Here is a 23,657-nt window from a genome sequence, read left to right as displayed (position 1 = left end):
AATTGACTAGATGCATACCTTTTTCTTAATGTGGAATGGGCACTCTCATCATCACCATTTTCTGGAATATTAATTAAGATTTTACTCTGTGAAAAATTTGCATCAGGTTGCTGACAAATCCCCGTTCCTCTTTTATACTTATCTTGGTCAGGAGAGAGAAACAATGAAACCATTTCTAGACTTTCATGCTGAAAATTTATTTTATCTCTTTCTCCTACACTTAGTTGGAGCATTTCTTTTTCAGAGACTATGCCAAAATGAACAGATGCTGGAGATTTATCATTTACATCCTCAGTGTTACTCTTGCATTGTTGTATAAACTTCTGGTGCTTTATCCCTCCTATGATAGACAATAAATTATTATTTCTATTAATATTCACTCACATTCATATACATACTCATTTCATTAAACATCTTCCACATAGATTTGTTGTAGCCAAGTTCACATATATTACCCGAACTTATTCTCCTATCTTATTGCAAGAACTTTATATTTTATGACCAGTGGACCAGTGCTGACAAGTGCAATACATATCTTGTCAATTAGAAAGTTATAAAAATAGGACTGCTTTCTCTGTTAATTATACAAAGTAATGGAGCAAAGCTATTCCTCAGAACTACACAGTAGATTAAAATTACTTCTAGACAACAGTCACAATTCCTAATGAAGTCAGTGACAGTCAGTTTCATAGGCATCTTAGCTACTGATTGTGATTTGTAGGATTAGTTCTGACTAGGATCAGTATCCTGATCTGACTAGCCATACAAGCAAGAGGCAACAGCAGAAACGAGCAATTGGAAGCAGCTGTATTAAACAGCCTTCACTTAAATTTGCTAATCTTTTAACCATATTCTTACGGTTCAGAGTACATATAAAATTCATTAAGAAAAATACAGTTCATCACCATCCTCTGTTAATTTCAGTGTTATATGTCTAGAAACTTAAAATTACAGTGGCCTGTTTGGTGCTTTCCACAAACACCAAAAAGTTTACTTGAATAAGTAGTTCTTGATGGGATTTGCTCTTGCATATAGTAAGAAAAAAAAAACAACTCTATTTTAATACTATAATACCTAAACAGAGAATATTGTAAATCAGCACAGCAGCTAAGAAATGCAGAAATCTAGTTGACAGTGATAAAGCAATGACATGCTTTAAAAAAAAAATCCTTAAGGTTATTATGAATATTTAGATGGATGGCATACTGCACTTAGAAGCAATGAATGACAACCTCCAAATGTTGCCTCCTGAACAGCAATTTAGAGGGGAGGAGAAAGAAGTTAGATCCATATAGACTGTCTATGTCTTGATGGGAAACAGGTCATCAGGAGCACATGCTGCACTATGTTCTTGCAGTCGCTTCTCATCTTTCCATCAATCATCATAGCACACAGTGGAGTAGCCAAAATTTTGTCCATACTGCATATGCTGCCCACTTCTGCACAGTGACCTTGTAGCCTTAAAATGCGCAAAAAGGACAGCTAATATTCCAAACCTTTTCTATGAACAAAACGATCACTCTGAACTAAAATATATTATTTGTCTATATTCATATATATACTTCATATTTCACAGCACTAAAATAAAGAGGAGGAATTATCTATCAAGCTAATTATTTGTCAAGTCATGCAGAAAGAACGTCATATATTTTACCCATATGATTGCTGGCTGTGTTTTTTTCCAGCTTCCTCTGCAACTCATTTTTTTTCAGTTCCCTCTGTAACTCTTCTGCTGCTGGAATTTCACCAATAACTGGAGCAGGTGCAATATACCAAAGGTTTGACTCTTCTTTTTCTAGATCTCTCTCTCTAATATAAAAATGCAAGGTATGATCATTCTTTAAGGCTCTCCACATCTAGCTTAAAATTACTAGTCATAAACAACCTACTGTTTCTCCTGCTTAAATAATAATAATAATAAAATAATAATTAAAAATAATAATAATAATAAAAGAACAACAAAAAAGCTGGTTAATTAGTGTGATTTTTAATCTTTTAATCACAGTAAATTTAAGATGCAAAACTTCTGCTAATCCATATTTCTTATAGCCAGAAGATATACCTGCATTATTCAAACCTCAATATACTTAAAAATGTATATATATATTTCAAAATATGGGTTGAGAACGAGGAAACTTCTAGCCCCAAATGTCTATTAAGAGATAGAAAAGGGAAAAGGAAACAACAACAAAAAAGTTGTAAAATGATTCACAGTCTGAAAGCACTTGGGAAACAATTATATATATTTAACAGTAAAGATTTACCTTTTTTTTGCATCTGGTTTTTCATAAAATAAATTATCCAATGAAAAGACCGTGTCAGAAGAGTTAAACATTTTTAGATCAAATATCAAGTCTTTTAGTCTGTAAAAGACAGCACAAAAACTGTGAAAATTAAATGCCTAGAATTGGACCTGTATAACAAACATAAAGCTCATCAGCGATACAAGTGCCAGTATTTCTTTTCCAGATTTATTTTTGCTTTTAGGGCTCTTGACTGTACCCTTAATGTTGCTTCATAAAGAGAATCTCTCTCATGATAAAATACGGATCCTATTAACTATGACAAAAAAATCCTTCAGGACAGCACTGTAAAAAACCTATATATTACCATGATATGTCAGGAGGGAAAAAAATGTGTAATACTGAAGATTCTGATAGAGATGGTGTTAAATTACTTCATGTCTAAGAATAATGTTGAAATTTGTTTAAACATCTTCAGACTATATTTTCTTTTCTCAAATTGTTTCCATTTTGATGGAAAATACACCATTTGTATATCTGAATCTAATATTTGTATATCTTGGATCTAATTTGGATTGGATGCTGTCATTTTTACAAAATAAATAAATGGTTCTATTATCTAAAAATAATAATAATAATTTGAATTTACAAGCAGATCAGACTGTTTTTTAATCATTTATGCAAATTGCTTACCTGGACAATTGGACTATGGGCCCAACTCCCTAATGTTAATGGAGGATTCTGAAACATCAGGACCAGAGATTACTGGTTTTAAACATACACATTAATAAAAGTATTATTAATTTAGCACCAACTCTAGGCATTAGGTGTGTTTGCTTTATGTGGTTGCATTGAGGAGTTCCATAGCTCTTAATTTTGCTTAAGGATGGATTCAAAAATCAAAATTCTTACTAAAAGAATGCCACAGAAAGGATCTGAGAGTCAAAATCTTAGGTTCAATGAAATAAATAGTAAAATACTAAATCAAATTCAACATTTCAAAAATCCCAATAAATGAAAAATCCAGGGATAGATAAACCTACAGCAAACCCATATTCCTTACCTACAGAGATAAAGACAACACATTTTTTTTGCTTCAGCATTTCATCAGTAACATGAAAAAAAAAAAATCTTTTAGAGTGCATTGCAATAGAATTCAGGTTTGCTTAATTACTGTATACTGTCACTTGCGAATCAAAATTTAAAAAACATTTTTCTTCCACAGAGCTGTAAAACTTCAAAAATTCCATAGAAATGTTTCAAATTTAAAACAGAAAACATTTCACAAAATGAGCAGAATATAATGAAGAGCATATAATCAGAACTGTGACTACAGTGAGGAAGATGGATTCTAGAATTTCAAACAAACAAACAAAAAGTCAATGCACCCTTTACAGTCCCTGTCAGAGCAAGTCTGTAACACTGCTGCAAATCTTTGCCATTCCCCAACACCAGACTTCGCCATTTTTCCCAACTCTACCAGCAAAGCTGACTCCAGAAGGACCAGTATTAGAAAAAACTCTAATCTAACAAAGCTGGTTAATTCCGCCACCATTCTATGGCACACTTTAAATGCCTGTAATCTAAAGCAGGAGTTGTCTGTTTGGGGTATCAGTACTGGCAGCAGAAAGCATCCCTCAGTCCCATCAAGTTGCAGCTACTCAGGCAGTAATCATCTGTGTAAAGGGCCACTGAAGAATTAACAACCGTTCCACCAGCTCTAAGGAACAGTAAGCACTATACACCAGCATGAAATGGTTTTCATACCTCAAGTAGAGAATCTACAAACTATGGTTACACAACACCATTTACATATTTTATCTTTATGCTTTCCACCCTCAAGCAGTCTTTGTTATTCATGATATTTCAACTCACGGGCCCTGCAGGCCCCTACTCTGTACAAATACTTTATTCTTTGACTGACTTCCTTAATTCCAATTGTTTTATGGCTTAAATGAAAATGATACAACATGCCATGGTCATCCCAAGAGACTGAAAAATTCTGGTTTAACACTCTTTTATGCAGTTTTGTATTTGTCCACAGGCTGTCAATTAGGACACTCCCCTCAGAATCCTGAACCATGAAACTGTGAAAAGTCTCTGGCTTTTCTACCTTAAAATAAATAAATAAATAAATAAATAAATAAATAAATAAATAAATAAATAATAAAAGGTCTCCAAGAACATTTTTTTCATACAATTTTTTATATACACTGTCTGATAGCACAAGGAAAATGCATATTCAAGACAGCATAATGAGATGTGTAGGTGTTTGCAGGAACAGCAGCAAATATTAATTAACAAATAGATGTTTGTCAGCCCCTGTAAGGAAAGACCTCTTGTGCATCAACTTTAAGAAACAGCTTACTATGGGCGCGTGGGGTTTCCTTATTTTAAGTTTCGCTCCTAAAACCCAGCCCTCTCCTCAGACCACAGCGTTCACCTCAGCCTACTCTCTAGGCGGCGCCAAGTGAAGGTCTCCACTTCCAGGGACACCGACCCAAACAAATTGAAACCGCTCTCTCCCAGACGTGGACCAGGCGCCCCGGAGCGGCAGAGGTCAACCCCCCCTCACAGCGCTCCCAAGCCCCCAGCCACGCTCCCTCTCCCCAGGAGCGAGAACCTGTCAGAGCGCAGCCCGCCACCCCGCACAAAATGGCGGCAGCTGAGCGGCCGAAGTCTGGCCGCGGCGGGTGCTCGCTCCAGCTCGCGGAGACATCGCCCCCCGTGTCCCCCCCGGGCCTCCAGCAGGGCGGGCAGCGGCAGTACCCGCCCGGCCGTGTCCCAGCACCGCCGCGGGGAAGTCTAGGTCCTGCTGCAGCCCCACACGGGCCGGCAGCGGACAGCTCCTCTCAGCCTCGGCGGGGGCTGCAGTTTCCCGCTGGTACGAAATGGCAGGCCCTGGGCCCGCTCAGAGAGGATCGGCCGCGTTCTGAGGTGCGGCCCGACCGGTACCTCATGCGGTACCCACGTGTAACCAATGGCACAGGATGAGGCTAAATTCTCCTTGAAACGGCAAAAAAAAAAAAAAGAATGTTGCACGCTGCTGGTGCCAGATTTATGTCTTGTCCAAAGACAGATTTATCTGGAATTATTCTCTCATCAAGAAGTCCTTACTCTTACCCTGGTATAAATTAAAATAGGCGCATGATTTCTGCACCATATGACTGCATTATCAAAAGGATTCCTACAGGCTACAGAAATGAATAAATAAACCGAAAATATTGATCCTTGAAATATTTTCTAGTGGATTTCCAAAACCCATTCATATACATACTTGCTGCTGCACTAGAACAACAAAAGTGCCTCAAACAACTTACATGAGTTGAAACAGTATCATGTAAAGTTTTAGAAAATGCAGAAGTAGGTTGCTATTATTTTTTCACAGAAATATTGCAACTTACAATTCTGGACTTGCCATTAGAACGTAGCTTTTGAACTAGTAAATTTAAAATAAATTGCAGAACTGTCTCAGAAAGACTAAATTTTAAGCTGGTTCAAAGCTTCATGACATTCAACAAATACTATAGAGGCAGCTACTGTAGATATGTATTTCCTCATACATAAATAGATGAAAAGGAGACATAAGATTTTCTCAAATATTGATTTTAACATAAATAATTTCTACTTAATCAACTTTTTTTTTCTTGAAAATATTAATTTTTAACTTGCCATTTCAAATTCTTAGACACTGTATGTTTACATAGCATAAGTATATTCTCTAATACTACGTAAGCCCAGGTGAACTAAATACATGCAGGAAAGGTTATATTCCTTTTTATAATTCTATGTATATGAGTTTTTCCTTTATTATTAGTTATTACCTATTATTTGATTCATATCAAAACCGTGTCATATTACAGTATGCCAAAATTTACACCACGTGTTTAGATGCTTTAATCCACCTCCCTATCTAATTACTGGGCAGAGAGCCAAGCGTAAGAAGCATTTCATTCCTACTTCCAACATGACAGGATCTTGGCCAGCACAGAATAATAATAATAATAACTTTAAAAAAAAAAAAAAAAGATTTTAAGATAAACAGCTTAAAATACAATCAGGATTGCTAATGAACCCACTGTCTGAGATTAAATTTTAAATATAATATTATTCACTAATTTAAATAAAGATGAAGGAAATTTTGAGGACAACTCATTTTATGCCTATAAATTCTGAAACCAGAAAGCATTTTTACTTCTTACAATTAGAGAATGCCTTCTTCAATTCTGTCCTGAGGCAAATTTCCATCTTAGTTCACAACATCTGCTTTTAGCTGACCAGACTTTAAAGTTTAAAGTGATAAAATAAACAGTTCATTTTTTAAAGCTATTTTTTCTTCAATTCCCTTCCTTAGGTGACATCTCCCTCAACACACACACACAAATCACATAAAATATATAGCAAAGCAGTCTCTCAACAGCTCTGAGACAATTTAATTTTTGATTTCCCCCAAGCCTAACATCTGATCTTCCATATGTTTTGAGTCTTTCCAGATCATAGAGATCACATACTAAGGCATAAAACTCTGTGTTCTGGAGAAACACAACTAGAAAATCAAGAACACCAGACACTGGTCAGTGATCCATATGATAGCAGAATAATTTTCATACTTACTAGATACAAATCTATTAGAAGCTTCAGTTTTCTCCAGAACTTACAAATTGAGCAAATCAGCTGTGAACAAATTAAATGCAGAAAAGCGTCAAGATACAAGTAGGATGACAATTGTCATTGTCATCTCTTAGTTTCCTTTGTTCGGCTTTATACACAATTTCAGAGATGTGACAACAAAGCACTGGTCTCTAAAATATGCCCTACCCCATAACTGAAATCACTCTGAAGTATTAGGAGGTCTTAAAATCACAGGCAACCCTTAAACTCTATTATTTTTACTGTATGCTTGAGATTGTGACGATGATTCATTTATTAAAGAAAGTATTGTAAGAATCACAATTAAAAATATATGTATATTTGCAGTTATCACCTCTTTTTTAGTCACAGACAGGAAATAAAAAGCACAAACTAGATTGCCTAGATGAGGAAAAAGCAGAGGTGAATTTCTTCCATTTTGTCTTGTTGAATTGCACTTACAGACTTGGCCCTGATGTTGCACCCTTGCAAAAACCTAAACATGTGAATAACTTAACTCATGGAAGTTGAAGTTACTCATGTGCCTAAGTGTTTGCAAGACTGGGTCTTACGAGAGCTAAATGCAGCTTTCCCTGGAAGCTGACGGTACCGGTCTGCATGTCAGCCAGAGGGGATCTCCCAGACTGATACAAGGCGCTGCTCCCCTGGGTCCCAGCAAGCAGGCTGCTGCTAGTGCTGTGCACCTAACATATGCTTCCCCAGGAAGTGTAGTTCTTGAACTCTCATTTGTATGTGGCTAAATAAAATATATTTAACGTCCTGTTTTTCATGATGAAAATGTTCTTTTTTGTACTTCTTTACTTTTGTTTCGCTTTTTCAGTTTCTTATCCATACATTTTGTATTTTCACAGATGAACTCCTCCTACTGAACATGTCAGACTAGCCACCAAGGACCAGTTCCATTATGTATAGTATTTGCATCTTACTTCAATTTAACAAAAGAAGCACATTCCACATTTACAGCTCCACCCTGAACAAATCTCATCATGTACAAACACGTTATTTTATGTCACTTAGTATTTAGAGAGATTAGCAATTTTGCACATAGACAGAAGAGATGATATCGAATGCAGATTTTACAGTTCACATAGCTGATACTTTTTAATTTTTATACATTTAATTCATAGGCTCAGTTGATAAAATGAGTTTTACCCAGAGGAAATGAAATGATTAAGGCTGGGGTGATATTTGTTCCTTCGTGGTATACTTGCTAGGAGGCAAGTCATTTCTGTTTCCCTTTAAAGTAAAACATACAGAATGTCCCACTGATACAGTGTAGGTGGAATCAGCTTTTGTATAAATGAAAAAATAAACCTGAAAATTGTATGTGCGACCCCTGTTTTGGAAAGTGACTACTATTTTCATCTTGTCAGTTCCAACGTGTTTTTTTTTTTTTTTTAAAGGTGGAAGAGAATTGTCATTTCTAAAACTAGATTGATTTTGTTGAAGTCAGATCTTAATAGAAGCAAAAGGTATAACAAAACTCTTAATTTATTAGCTTTTTGCTCTAAATTGTTATGGATCAACAAAATATACAATTATGTAATGGCTAACATCTGGATTCCAGGTTCTGTGACAGTTTGTTCACTTTGATAAGATTTCCTGCCATTATAATTATTTGGTTTGGATTCAAAATTGCAATATTATCACTGAGAAAAAATTCCAATACTATCTAGCATTGAATGATTCAGAAGATCCTAAAAACTAATACATTTATAGAATTCTTCTTTATCTTAACTGTATTATCAAATCTACAGATTTTTCCTAGAATAATTTTCTCATTTGTAAAAGAATATGAACAGTTGTAATAAAAATTAACGTAATGAATACTCCCAGTTCTGCAGCAAGTTTTCTGCAGGAACAGAGAATTTAAATGATGATGTTTTCTTGTTGCAGTGTGAACCCTATTTATAATTTTATCAAGCTAGTTCCTTGGAGAAAATACAGTCTTTTTTGCCCATGTATTGAAGTAATATGCACTGTTTATGAATTTTGTTTCATGTACAGTTTCAGTAATAATAATAATAATAATAAAAAGGCCACATTCAGAGTAGTTTTCAAAGGTCACCCTGAATCACTGTATAAAGAGGAATTTTTCAAATTATGTCCAAAGTGCTTATCTTCCAAATCCTCATTTCTACAAATATTTCTTAATAATACTTACAGAACAGCAAATTCTGAGTTTGTATTGTAGCTGAAAGCCTGCTAACTTACTGCTGCTCATTAAACTGCTAAAAATATATGTATTATGGAAAGAAGAGATCTGCAAAACTTAGCATCTATATGACTGATTCTTCCTTATGAAAATTTATGTTCTTGATTCTGTGTCTATTTAATTTTCTTAGGAAAAAAAAAAAAAAAAGACAAATAGCTACTGTCCTTTTGAGATGCTCATCCACACACCGTTGTCTTCAGAAAATAAACACCAACGCAAAGATTTCTAGAAAAGCTATTCCTATTCACTTTCTTACTTCCCTGATCCCATTCCATTACTAAGCTTATTTTGATTAATGTGGAATAAAGGTCCTGAAACACACAAAATATGTTTAAAGCAGCAGCTTGATCAATGTGTAAGAAGAATTGGGTCCAGTCAGTATGGTTAACAGCTTGATATAGTCAGGTCTAAGACGCACAGTATTCTAGAGATAATTCTGGTTGCTTTTAACCATCTTTCCTAAGATGACAGTCTGCTTACTCAGTTATTTCTAATAATCATCAGTATCGTAGCTATGCTGTGCATTTTATGTTAAACAACCACAATATGCCAATTAAATTCCTGCAGACTATGTCATCAGAACACGCTACAGATCCTTAGCTTTTTCAAAATAGGCCCGTGTATACAGATTTTGTTTGATCTCTGGTTCATGTCAGCCTGGTTTTGAAACATACTGTACCTAGAAAGAAATTTCTTTATATGTTAGTCATCAAGAATGTAATCTGTACTGATATAGTGGAAAAGAGTTCATGCAGTGATCTTCCTTCAGAAATAAAGTTTACTCTTCTTGGACCATAGTGGAAAGCATGCATTTCTCAAAGTCTGCATTTTCTTCCACATTTATTAACTTTAATGAACATAAATAACATTGCCTTGAGCCTTATGACTCTAAATTTAATAACTGGATGGTTCCTAATGTAATAGTATTTGCCAATAACATCATTAAAAGGTTGAATGCAAAACTGTACAGTATACAGCTACCAATCTGTAGTCTACTCCTGAGCAGAGCTCCAGGACATTATTCTAATGCAAGTAATAAACAATAGGAAGTGCAAGAGAAGTATTATGTATCCTTGCAGATAAGGGAAGCAACATCAACCCAACCCTCCTGACTCAGCACCAGATACCAGAAAAACATGTGAGTTTTACAGCAATTGGACCATATTTGATTTAGGAACTGTCATGACATGGGCCTTTGAGAGGTGTGAGGAAACTGTACTGTTGTTAATGCAGTAAGATGTTGATATTATAGTGCACAAAAGAATGGTGTAAGTATCTAATATTAAACTATTTACTACTTTGAATATTTCATCATAGCTATTGGGTTCACTGGCATACTACAGATCTATGCAATTCTATTGCAAAAATCTTGAAAGAATTTGAACAGAACATTTTTTTCCAATTTAACCAAACTTATACCTATGTAAATTTCATCAGGGTTATATTTTTAGACTGAAAATCCTTGTGAAGGAAGTGTAATTCACAACTTGATAACAGTGAGTGTCTTAAATTCTGCAATGCAGTAACCTGTACAGTTCATCTTTCAGTTGAGGCACTTGGGACCATTGTACCAGTTCTGACATGTTATATTCTCAAAAAAAGAAAAAGGAAATTATAAGAGAAGCAGCAGAATTAAAAGCTGGAGTACACTTACATTTAAGAAATCGTCCATCATCAGATGCGTTTGTTCCAAGCAAACCATGAACTGTGTAGTGCAGAGCATGTCAGGAGTAGGCATTGTATCAGATTGATAGAATCTGGGAAAGTTCCAACTAAACTTTCTGGGAAAGTTTCAACTAAAAAGTAAAGGCAAGGACTAAAGCTTAGGGACTTCTCACCATCTCAGAAAACTTTGAGTTCAAATTGCTACTGTGCTTTGACACAAAATGCTGAAGATGGTTTACACACACTCAACTTATCCTCAAAGTAGCACAACAGTTTTGGTGACAGTGGAGAGCCTGAGATACCACCATGTTGCAAAGAAAGAGAACTTCTGTCACACTACATTTTTGATAAAAATGGAAGAGGCAGCAAAGAACACAGTTGAAAAATGCAGTATGTCAACACACTACCAAAAGAAAGAGTTAGAAATGAAACACTTTTATAACAAGTGACTACTGACAATGATACAGAAAGTAGGTGACAGCATTTCAAAGTCAAGACATTCTACATACTTGTTGATGTGTTTACAACATAGATGAAAGAGCACTTTCAAGATTTCACAGAGAAACACAGGCTGACACATTGATGTTGATTAAGTTTTTAAAACATCTTGTATAAAGCTATGAAGAAAACTGCAATTTACATATCTAGTCCAGCTATTCACTAATCAGCCCCATCACTTCCTAATTTAGATCATATAGATTTACCATTTAATTTTTGCAAGATATTCAGAAGAGGGCATGTATTTAAGTAAAGATGAATTGGTCAGTGGATCGAAGGCTGTAACTACAGAAGAACTGAGGATGTCATAATGCTGTATTCTGACAGCTTTGTGTCTTTTCTGCTGTAATATATTTTATGTGCTTTCTACTGGAATGCCCTGTTGAAAGTTGAAGCCTTAGTTTTCAGTTCTGGAGAAGTCTTGGAAACTTAAAGAATCTAGCAAGTTGCTACAAAGCACAGTAGTGTTCTCAATTCCACTTTTCCAAACAGCATTGTTATTACAGCATTCATCCATAACCCTTCCTTTTGTATGAAACAATTTAAATCCACATCTCCCACTTTGATTGAAAACTCCAAGTACTGAGTTATTGGGTTTTGTGGTCCAGGCCTATCTTACCTCTTTCGTGGTAAAACCATTTGAAATGGTACAGGATAAATAAACCATGAGAGAGTGCATATATGGAAACATGACAGTACAGCTCAGGAGAATCACCTGAGAGTTTGGAGACTCCTCCAACCAAGCCACTGCATTCCCCTAGGCTACAAGCAAATACAATCTTGAGCTCTCTTGTCCAAATGTTTAATTAATGCAAAGGAACTCAACCAGATACCCACTGTAAGTATGCAAAGTATGCCTAGTGATATTAGTGACATTTGGATCACATTTGCAAGGAGAACCAAAGGGTTCAATATTTAAAATCAAATAAATCAATATTTAAAAGTCAAAAATGCTGTCACATTCTAGTAACTCCAAATTGCAGGAGTGGATTTTATGTAACTTTAAAAAGCATTTATTATGAAAGAAACAGAAGATTAAAAACTTCTACCTCAACAAAATGCTTTTGCAAATCATACTAACTTATAAAAATTAGTAAGATCAGGTCAACCTAAACTGTTATTGCAACATGGCAAACATATATTCAAAAAGAAATCTATCTCTGGTCACCTTATTTTTGCTCATTTATTCTCTTGGCTTTTGCCTCTGCAGAGCCACAGCTGTAAGACCAAGGAGGCCACATGAAATCTCCAACACAAACTCCTGCATGTAAAAACACACTGAATTTCACCATCACCACCTTTTTAAAAACTTTTCCTTTTCCCTCTGCCTTTTTTGTTGTTGTTTTCTCCAAACTGTGACCTTTGGACTGTATTCATGATCTGTGCATAGACTTTGGAAGTGGAGAGATTTGAGACAGAAATATTTCCTTGGGCAATAGAAGTGGCAACAGCAGGAGTGCCAGGGAGAACAAAGTGTTAGGATAAATCTCCTAAAAAAAAAAAATCACAATGCCAAGCTATTCCTCCTAGCTACTGCATTCATATGGGGAAGAATCTTAATCACCAGTGCATAAGGAATAGAATATAGATCTTCAGAACTTAAGAGTTAACTTAGGTAAACTTACGGTATTCGTTAAAAATAACAGTAATTTTGAAAAATGAAGTGCAAGCAAAAGAAATGCGCTAAGGTGTTAAGACACAATCCCAGTGTTGATACGATTTTAAAGCACTTATTTATCACAGAATCACAGAATTTCTAGGTTGGAAGAGATCTCAAGATCATCGAGTCCAACCTTTGACCTAACGCTAACAGTCCCCACTAAACCATATCCCTAAGCTCTACATCTAAACGTCTTTTAAAGACTTCCAGGGATGGTGACTCCACCACCTCCCTGGGCAGCCTGTTCCAGTGCCTAACAACCCTTTCAGTAAAGAAATTCTTCCTAACATCTAACCTAAAACTCCCCTGGCGCAACTTTAGCCCATTCCCCCTCGTCCTGTCACCAGGCACGTGGGAGAACAGGCCAACCCCCACCTCACTACAGCCTCCTTTAAGGTATCTGTAGAGAGCGATAAGGTCGCCCCTGAGCCTCCTCTTCTCCAGGTGCTGCCTATCAGCAAACTGCATCTGACAGCTCTACTGCTCGTGTCTAGCTATTGTTTTCAGGGATGCCATAGGAGAGCAAAGAGACACAAGGCAATTATTGTGATGAAGATGAGATCTAATAACACAGCAACAGCTGCTATAAAACAGTGGACATTGGATCAGTAGAGGAGGTTTACACAACAAAAGAAAGAGGTAACAGGAGACCAATGGCAGTTCGCAATGGTCTTCCACAGAGCCTTGCTACTTTGTTATCAGTTCAGGGTGTGTGTGTGCTATGTATATTTCAAGGTTTGAAAGGTGTGTCACCTGATCCTTCCTATCTGACACAGAGTATAAAACAAGCATCCAGCATGAAATACAGACCAAAATGAATTGGAAACCTACAACTGCACACATACATTACTATTTACAGTTCTAAGAGCAAAAACAATTTTTGTTATTAAACTGCTGAGTAGGTCTCACTACTTATCAAATTTCTATTTTTTTTTTATTGCTTTTTTTTTTTTCTTCTTTTCTTTCTAAAAGCTCCATTTCAGGGAACAAGAAAGCAGCAAAACTCCTCCTTTGAGACCACCACTGCTGCATGTCCAGCTTGAAATAAGTATTTTAAGCTTTACCCCTTTTCCAGATGTACAATGTATTCCTGAAATACAAAGACATTCAAGAGCTCCAATTAATTTCCTCGTTACAGTGATCTCACTACTCTAGTAGTGCAGCATACCTTTTTTTTTTCATCATTGTAACTACTGATTCCATTCTTGACTTTTGTGAAGTCCACAGGCATTATACATCTATAATAAAAGAAGTATATGATTTTAAGATACATGATAAAAATGTTAAGCTGTTCCTTGGTTTTGTCATTATATTTGGAAAATTTGGTACAGAAAACAAGATGCTTGAAAATTTTATCCTTAATAACATTTTGCTTTACTTTTCAAAACTGACATCTTTCTGTTGAAACCATTTCAGAGGATGTGGCCCAGTAGGGGGACATCATGTCAACTCTCCAGACCAAAAGGGCAGCTTTCACTGCTGACAGAGGACAGATAAGTAAAAGCTACTGAAATACCAGGATCATCACCAACGTGACTCTGACTCAGAAATTAAAACAGTGGCAAGGAGAAATAAGATGTGTATTTCCACCGGTAGCTGGTCAAAAAATTGAGTTTTCATCCTGGTAAAATCCAGATACCTCACACTGATTCCCTTTTAATATATTTCAGTTGTTTCAAGACTTTTCATAAAAATCTTGGGCAAAGGTGGTATCTCCAAGTGGGATATTCTGATTTTGGTGAAATTTCAGCAGAATATGGCTTTGCTTTAATAACATTTCAACAATTTCTAATTCATTCAGAACAGCCTTGTGAAAAAAAAAAAAAAAGGCATTCAAATGACATTCATTTTGAAGGTTGAGAATTCCTTTTTTGATTTCACTTATATTTTTGTACATTTTTCCTAGTTTTATGTTTATTGTGGAAATCCTGGCAACATTATTTCCTGACATCATAAAAACAGGCCATCTTCACCCTGATGAATTATTATAGCTATAGAGCATCCAACATGTATCTGAAGTCATAGACAGTTGAGATTTGCATTAAATGGTATTTTTATGTCACATTTTGACATTATAGCAAGAACTGGGGAGTAGGGCTTGCTACTCAGCAAATTTCTATTGGGTATTCATGACATTTCAAATAACCACAATTCTAAACATCAAAACCCATATGAAATATCTACAGAAATACTGGAAAAGAGAGGAAAAAACTAATACTAAGCACAGAAGGAGATACTGCATTTGATTACTACAATTGTTGCATTAAAGTAAGCTTTCAGATTAATAATCTACCAGTTCTTAGGAAAAAGACAAAATATTTTAGTCATGTACATCAAATTTCTCTGGTTTAAATAGAATTCCTTTCAAAGAAAGTTGCCGAGGGATTTTACCCTGTTGCAAAGCTCTATAGTTCTAAAACACTGGATGGAAATAGGACTTCAAGGCAGCAGAGGGGAGCATAAGCTGAGTTCAGGAGCTTTCTGTGATTCTGCATCCATTGAATCATTAGTACTTCTGAAACTCAAGAAAACTGGGTATTGTATAAAATAGCTTGAGGGAGCAGCTTCAGAACATTAAAACACAGTCCAGAGGCAGTTTTCTAAAAGAACCCCCCTTTCCACAGTTCTGTCCTCCTTTTTAATATTTTAAGCTGGATGCCTTAAGTGATATATGTATTACTTTCCTTTCGGTATAAAATTCCTATCTTTGATGGACTTCTTTGGTCTCAGGGCCCCAGTGCTGTTGTCTGCTGGGAGCTCCATAACCACTTCTCTCAGCCTGCTGGGACTTTGGCACACCTCAGTCAGGCCCGCTGGAGTCAAGGGTATGACACAGTTTTCTTTGTATGTATTTCTTTGTTCTTCTGTATAGGGGTATGAAAGAATTTTCTTATGAGCTGCAATTCTTTGTGATTGCATGGGTAGCTCTTCAGAACTGGAAGTATGGTAGACAAATGGAAAACAATAGACTACATCAGCATGTGTTAGCTGTGGTGAATCACATGCTGATGTTCTTCACACAGCTCCAAAGTTTTTATTCCGATAATAAGTTATTTCTTTAGCTTTTTATTTTTGAAAAGAGCCTGACAACAGATATTTCCATGAGGGAATGGCCTCAAGTTGTGCCAGGGGAGGTTCAGGTTGGATATGAGGAGACATTTCTTCTCAGAAAGAGCAGTCAGGCATTGGGATGGGTTGCCCAGGGAAGTGGTGGAGTCACCATCTCTGGGGGTGTTCAAGGAAAGGTTGGATGTGGTGCCTGGGGACATGGTTTAGTGGGTTGACGTTGGTGGTAGGGGGACAGCTGGACCAGATGATCTCAAAGGTCTTTTCCAACCTTATTGATTCTATGATTTCTATGATACTCTCTTTACTCTTCATTAATCGATGAACCAAGGGTTTAATTCTACTTCTGTTATGGTAATATAAGCAAGGAGTAAATACAGAGTTGTCTACAATGCAAAATTAGCATAAGATGTATGTATAATAAGAGTAGCAGAAGCCTGAAGTTTTGTGAAGGGAACAGGAGTTGGCAGGTTTTAAGTTTTTTGTTTGTTTGTTTGTTTTTGTTTTAATTCTACAGGTTAAAGGCAAAGTTTCCTGTGGTTTACAGCTTTAAAAATAATATACGTGATCAAAGTATAGAAGGAAAAATGTTTCAAGCCAAGATGTTTTCCTGCTTTCTGATTCTGGGAGCTGATTCTTCTCTTCATTCTTTTTTACACCACTGATGCAAAAATATAGAAAATGTGAATACTAACATTGTAACAAGAAAAACAAACAAACAACCACAATGCTAAATATTTTTGAATGAGCATTGATGGATTGAATGTACCAGAATTCATAGATTTTAAAAATGCATATAACACACTATTCAAGCAATAGCGTGCATATCATGCTTCCACCAAAATGATCTTTAAAGAACTTAATTTTGCTAAAGCAGAATGCAAATATGAAACAGTCTACTCATAAAAGATACACAGAAGAAATCTACAGTAACTATAAGACCATAACAGTAACAACAGTGGAATGGTGAAATTTCAATTGCCTAGAAATGGTATAAGACAATGAAATTTTAGCTCTGATTTAAACAAAACAAAGCTAAACAAAAAAAGGCAAGCTTGCATGTTTTTAGATCATACTGAAAGTGACATTGTGCAACGAGGATTCAGCCGATGAAGTTACACTGGTGTATGCCAAGGCAGAATTAAGCCCCGCCTATCACGTTATATATGTACTGCTGCTTTACCTATCACATAGAATCATAGAATATCCCAAGTCGGAAGGGACCCATAAGGATCATCATGTTATACATGTGCTGCTTGTTCTCTTCTTTTGTTCTCTGTTCTAACCTAATGGTTGCTTCCCTTGTCTGTGACGCTGACTTGATGTCAGCCTTGTCTTTCTTCCTCTTCCTGTACCTCCTGTGGCTGCATATTACTACTTTCATTGCTTTATCCATCTGGTTTTCTACTAGCTCCATCCTGAAATCTCCCGTTAAGAAATCTGTTAAAACTATAATTGGAGCCATTTGCTTTCCTAATTTGAAATGCTTATATTTTGACCTTAATGTTTCCTCAATATAAACACACAGCAGAAACTTTAAAATTAATCAACTAAAGACAAATTTTAATGTAAAAATATGATAACTTTCATCCTCAGCTATCCCTACCAGCTCTTCGTTGATTTCAGGATCTGTTCAAAGTGTCCCTCCTTGTTGTCCTCCATGGATTTTCTTTAGACTTCCTTTTTATCTAAAGCTTGACATTCCATTCCACCTCTCCTTAGGAACTGATTTTTCTCAGAGCTACGCAGGTAACAAATGCTACCAAGTAAGACTGCATTCAAGTAATGCTATCAAGTAAGACATGCACCATATGTATTGCCTTGCACTGCATATATACAAATGCTGATGAAGTCAATGAAGAGTAAGGTCCCACTGGCCAGTGCCATGCAAAAGTGTCCTGGGATAAACAGTCTGCTCACAACACAAAGTATCTGTAACTGTGACTGGAGTGTATATTTTGGAGAAAAACAAGATTTTTTTATTTTTTTTTAAATTGAGAGGGATTGTTTAGGATACTAAGCCTGTGGCTACAAGAAGACTGAGTGTAATACTGATAAAATAACCTCTCTTTTGGCATGAAAGACAGTGTTTATAGGGAAACAGAGTATTACAGTTGTCTTATTTCTTTCCCTTACCCATAAACCTCTGAAGAAAGATAGCCTAAGTTGTACGCTTCCACAACAAGATAATGATTCTTGTAGCTAGGACAAACACAGACTTCCCAGCTTTCCCCAGCAACTTCTAAATTAAAGCTGTGATGTTCTTGTGATTTTTCCCTGATTAGCACTATTCACCATTCTGTCCTTTATTAGCTTTACCAGCATTGTTTAAGAAATTAAGAATCCTAGACTGGTTTTGCCATCCAAAAAAAGCTTTTTTTTTTAAAAAAAAAAAAAATCCTTCCATCCAATCATACTGGTTTCCTATTTCTTACCAAACCTTGTAAGATAATCCCTGTTTCTGACTGACCCTTTTTGTTTTGCTACTAATTCCAGTTAGCACAGGGACAAAAGAGAAAATAAAAAGAGAGATGATTGTTATGACAGCAAGTAACATTTGAAGAGTACCGTGGACTCACACAAGTGTCAATTTATTACCACATTTGTGCCAAAACCGGTAACATCTCAATGCCTCACTTGTGTGGAGTACACATGCTAGCCACTAGGTAGCTGACAACTGTCATGGACAAAGTATGATCTGTCCCCATTGCCTCTGTCATTCTCCTTTCAGGGATGCTAATAGAAAGTTGGTTTCCAGGTAGACAAAAGAATTAAAATACCTCTCAATCTTTGCTGTTGTTTAAGCTGGTAAGCAGCTATGCACCACACAGCTATGGGATAGGGGAGAGAATCGAAAAAGGTAAAAGGCCAAGAACTTGTTGGCTGAGGTAGGGACAGTTTAATAACGAAGAAAGAGAAGGGAGGGAGGGAGGGAGGGAGGGAGAGAGGGAGGGAGGGAGGGAGGGAGGGAGGGAGGGAGGAGAATCAACAAAAACCCAAACACCACCATAAAGCCCAACCAACCAACCAGCACCACCACAAAACAAAACACCAATGAAGTAGGAAAACAAAACAGGAAAAAAACAAACAAGCATTGAACAACATAATTCCTTTCCACCAGCCAAACGATGCCCAGCCAGTCCCTGAGCAATGACAGCTGCCCTGGCCAACTCTCTCCAGTTTTATTGCTGAGCACGACGCCATAGGGTATGGAACATGCCTCCGGTCAGCTGGGGTCAGCTGTCTTGGCTGTGTCCCCTCCCAGCTTCTTGTAAGCTGGGGAGCTTACTCACTGGCAGGGCTGCATGAGAAGCATGAGAAGTTTTTGATCAGGTGTAAGCACTGCCTGACACCAACTAAAACATCAGTGTTACCAGCACTATTTTCATCCTAAATACAAAACATCACACCAGTCACTATGAAAAAAATTAATGCCATCTCAGCTGAAATCAAAGCATTTGTGAATTAAATTCATTTCCTTTTCAGTTCTCTTAACATTAGATATTTCAGAAATGCCTGTTGGACAGCAAAATTTCAGTTTCCACAGCTAAGCATTTTGGCCTTGCTGCTTTCTTGAACAGTGACATTATTTTTGATCCATTTAACTCATCATCTCCATATTTGTAGCTATAACAGGAAGCAGTTGCATAACCAGCTCACACATTTCTGTAACTGTGCCATATGGTCCTGTGGTTTGCATACCAGAGTGAAGAATAAAAATAAAAATCAGAACACAGTCATCCATATTCTGCCCTGGAAAGCTTGTGTGCAAGCCAAACATTCTATTTGGAATACAGCCACACCAAATTACAGCACAAAAATATTTCCTCACCAAGGACATGAAAGACAACCACTAACTCCCAAAACAGGGTTGTGGCTTGAGGAAATGAGGGCAGACTTTTGGAAAAACTATTGTACTACATGCCACCCTGCAAAAACATAAATTATGACAGAAAGCTGGCAACCAGATAGAGAAAAGGCAATGTGACATAAGAAAGTCTTCTAGATGAGTTTCCCCACTTATAGGATCATAGAATTACACCACTGGAGGGCTCAAGAAGTTCATTTTTCATCTTTGAATGACTGTTCCACCTATTCCAGATACAGCCATATTTGATAATTTGTACTGTTCCTGATCTGTCTGGAACATGCTCGGCTGTCATCTGACCCAGCAGGGAGTTAACACAAGGAGAAATGGGAAAAGTAGCATGGAGGCAATATCCACCATTTCACATGCTCCAACTCATAAGAGGCTCATCCAAGCCTTGGTGTATGTATACTGCGTTTGACCCTTGTAAAGCAGATACTGCTAGAAAAACTGAGGCTTACCAACCTGATTTCTGATCACTGCAAAGTGTAGGCACAATACCTGACTATGCTGAGTGGAAGGTGGATGTGTTATGCTGCCTGCCAGAAATCCCAGACCCTTTCCTCATAAGTTTCTCCACTGAAATAGTGATTCAGCTGGAGGAACCTGAGGATTTGGACTTACCCAGTTTCTTTTCTAATCATATGCCACCTATTTCTACATTTTCATAGACTGGAACTGGGGATGGTGAGAGAAGAAACTGAGCAGGCTTCCCAGATCATTGCATCATTGTCCTCCTTGCACTAGAGCATGAAAAAGGGCTTCTGCAGTACTCTGACACAAAGCTACGTCTGTTAAAAGCACAAAAGACACAATGAACTTCAACATTTTCCTATACCAGCTCACAGAAGTTATCACTTCTTCATGTGATCAGAAAAGTTAGTTCATCACAGTTTTCCATATCATAACAATTAAACTTGTTTTCATCTGTAACTTGTTTTTATCTGTAACTGAGAGTAAAGAAAAAAGAATAACAGATAATTTTCTTTAAAAATAAATGAAGCAGTAAAGTTGTGGCAAACTACACACAAGAGAATTCATCCTTGGAATTTAATATAGTACGAGCTCTGCAGTGCACCAGTACACACTTTAAATAATGCTTTTCCAAGGCACATAAACCTTCCCTATTAATGAAAGCAAGCAAGCAAACAAAGAAACAAAACCCACAGTAGGCCATATATCTAAATTAAGTAACTATTGCCACTACGGTAGCAGGTACACATTACAGTAGTACTGGAGACAGCTGACTGTAGGTATGACTACTTTCAGTATGAGCAGACTACAAGAAATTAACTGCTTTTTTTCAGATTTTAATATTGTAGCCCCAAGGGAAAACTGAAGTGACAGAAGAATGCTACAAGTGTTTCACAACATAGAATAGATAAGGAGGTGAAGAAGTAAAGGAAAAAAACAACTCACGGGTTGAGATAAGGATAATTTAATTAAAGGGAAAACATATTAAGGAAAGATTATTATTAATTAAACAATTTAACTAAAGGGAAGAAAAAAAAAAGGGGGGGAAAACAGAGGGGGAAAGAGAAAAAGCAAAACAAAACAAAACAAGTAAAGAGTATGTAGAAGTGCAGAAGAAAAAAAAATTACTCCCCACCAATGAGCAATGCTTGACCATGTCCTTGAAGCAGGGCCTCAATGCATGTAGCCAGTGTTCGGGAGGAGGCCCGACATTTTCACAACAAGAGCTCACCCCTCCCCTCTTCTTCCTTTTTCCACCTTTTATTGCTGACTGTGACATCATATGGTATGGAATATGCCTTTGGCTGGTCAGCTGTCCTGGTGATGTTTCTTTCTCACTTTTTTGCCCACCCCCTAGGAGGGTTAGAGAGAGTCCTGGTGCTGTGCCAGCACTGCTCAGCGGCAGACACAACACTGGTGTTCTAGTGCCAAGTGCAGAGCACAGCACTGTATGGGCTGCTGCAGGGAAAGTTAACATCCCAGCCAGACCCAGTACATTTAGTGGTGGGAGTCAAGAGGAATACCCAGCGTGGGCAGGGCAGGGCAGGACCTCACCAGCCAGGAGCAGGGCAGACAGGTGGGCTGTGCAGGGGAAGCCAGGAGCAGCCCCAGCATCTGCCTGATACCCCAATTAGGCTGGGAACAGTCCAAGGCCAGGCTGGGACATCAGCCCCCAAGCCCTGCCCAGCTCTGTGGGGCCATGGCTGGGTAGGGCAGGTCTGTGGGGAGCTGAAGTGGGGTCCTGGGCAGTGGGCAGGGTGGGGGAGAGGCCCCAGGTGGGGCTGATCAGAGCCATCTGGACCTGATCCCCGAAGCCTGGCAAGTATGAATGTACACTTCAGAAAGGTTTCTGTAATGAGGAAAAAAAAATCACCTTAACAATATCTCTGGTTTTCCTCCTTTTAGAGAGCTAGGAGTAAAATTCCCATCCATTTCAGTACTGCAAATTAGCATATATTCTCTATCAGGAGGGGAAAAAAGGAACTGTCTCTGAATTTCTGGATCTCAGCTCTTCCATTCAGGCATTCAGAATGATTTTAATGTTTAGATGAAACTCATGGTGCAAGATCTTGCACTTACTCTTTCAGTGCGTGAAACTATGTAACTAAAGAATACTTTATGAATATTTTCTGCCCTCATTTGTACTTCTGCTTCCAGCCTTATTGGAATATTTTAATAGTTTACAGCTTTACTTTCTAAACATTAACATGCTTTTTTTTTTTCCCCCAATGCTTTTTTCCCCCCAGTTTTCAGCCATGCAGGATCAAATATACCAAAATCAGTGTGCCCCTCAAGATTATTGTTTCTCTCCTTTTACTACTCTTTTTTGCAAATAAAGCTTCATAACAGAATTTGAGTCTATTATCAAAGATAAAACTTTTGGCTTATCAGATGTCTCTAGACATCAGAATTGCTTTTCTTGCCTATAGTTCTGTCACAAACATCCCAGCAAAACAAAACATGTTTATACTTATACTACTGTTTTTACTCTGCTTATTGTGAACAATTCTGAACAATATTGCAAATAGGCAGCAAATACATACTGTTGAAGGAACAATAGCAAGCTTCTGTTTAAATGTTTTAGCTAGTATACAACATGTAGAAGATTAAAGAATCTTGAGATAAAAGTTAACTGTTAACTTTTTTTTTTTTTAAATTAAAGTCCAGAAATGAGTGCTACATTACTGCTACAATATTGATTCTTCAAAAATTAATACAGTGAGTACTTGAGGTGTAGCACTTTCAGGACTTACTCAGTGTTATAATTAGCAATCGAATCTGTGGTTGTACAGACTAGTGTAAAAAGTGCTTTTTGAAGAATTTCATAAGGGTTGGACTAGATGATCTTAGAGGTCTTTTCCAAGCTAAATGATTCTATAATTCTGGTCATGTGTAAGGTGTCACAGAATTAGTGTACAATTAAATTTTGCTCTGGCCATAATAACTATGCACAGCTGAAAATTTTTAGAACACTGATTCTATCAACCAATACAGGATCCTTCAGCGTAGTTGCAAGTAATTATTGAGGAATGCTCATTGCTGTTCTTCTAAACACACATATGCCTATCTAGCACATGCTGCTATAAGCAGCACACAACCCGATTCAATGCCTTCATAAATGTTACATGTTTAAATTTAAGTGCACACATAAGTGCTTGGTTGCATGAAGTCTAAGACAGCTTACAGGCCCTTATTTCACATGCAAAAAAAAAAAAAAGAAAAAAAGAAAAAAAAAAGCTTCAAGAACAATCATGTATACATTTACAGGTTAATTTCTCAGTCTTGCCAACTGTGATGTTGAAAGCTTTCCAAAGGACA

The 23,657-nt window shown here is 37.0% G+C and overlaps 1 protein-coding gene across 3 annotated transcripts in view; it reads right to left on the bottom strand.

Moving 5' to 3' along the window:
• The window catches only part of HFM1 (helicase for meiosis 1), a 56,663-nt gene extending 35,062 nt beyond the window's left edge, over positions 1 to 21,601 (bottom strand). Inside the window, exon 1 of one of the 3 annotated variants that reach the window (XM_068690980.1) lies at positions 21,475 to 21,601. In XM_068690980.1, coding sequence (XP_068547081.1) covers positions 21,475 to 21,495 — 21 coding nt within the window. In that variant the 5' untranslated portion in view covers positions 21,496 to 21,601. Of the gene's footprint in view, positions 1 to 18; positions 161 to 21,474 lie in introns of those variants that run through there. The other 2 variants (XM_068690979.1, XM_068690976.1) reach the window with 2 other exon arrangements.
• Positions 21,602 to 23,657: the final 2,056 nt, after the last annotated feature.

This window comes from Anas acuta, chromosome 8, assembly GCF_963932015.1.
Source record: "Anas acuta chromosome 8, bAnaAcu1.1, whole genome shotgun sequence".
NCBI lineage: Eukaryota > Metazoa > Chordata > Aves > Anseriformes > Anatidae > Anas > Anas acuta.
This window is presented reverse-complemented; position numbering and strand designations above follow the sequence as displayed.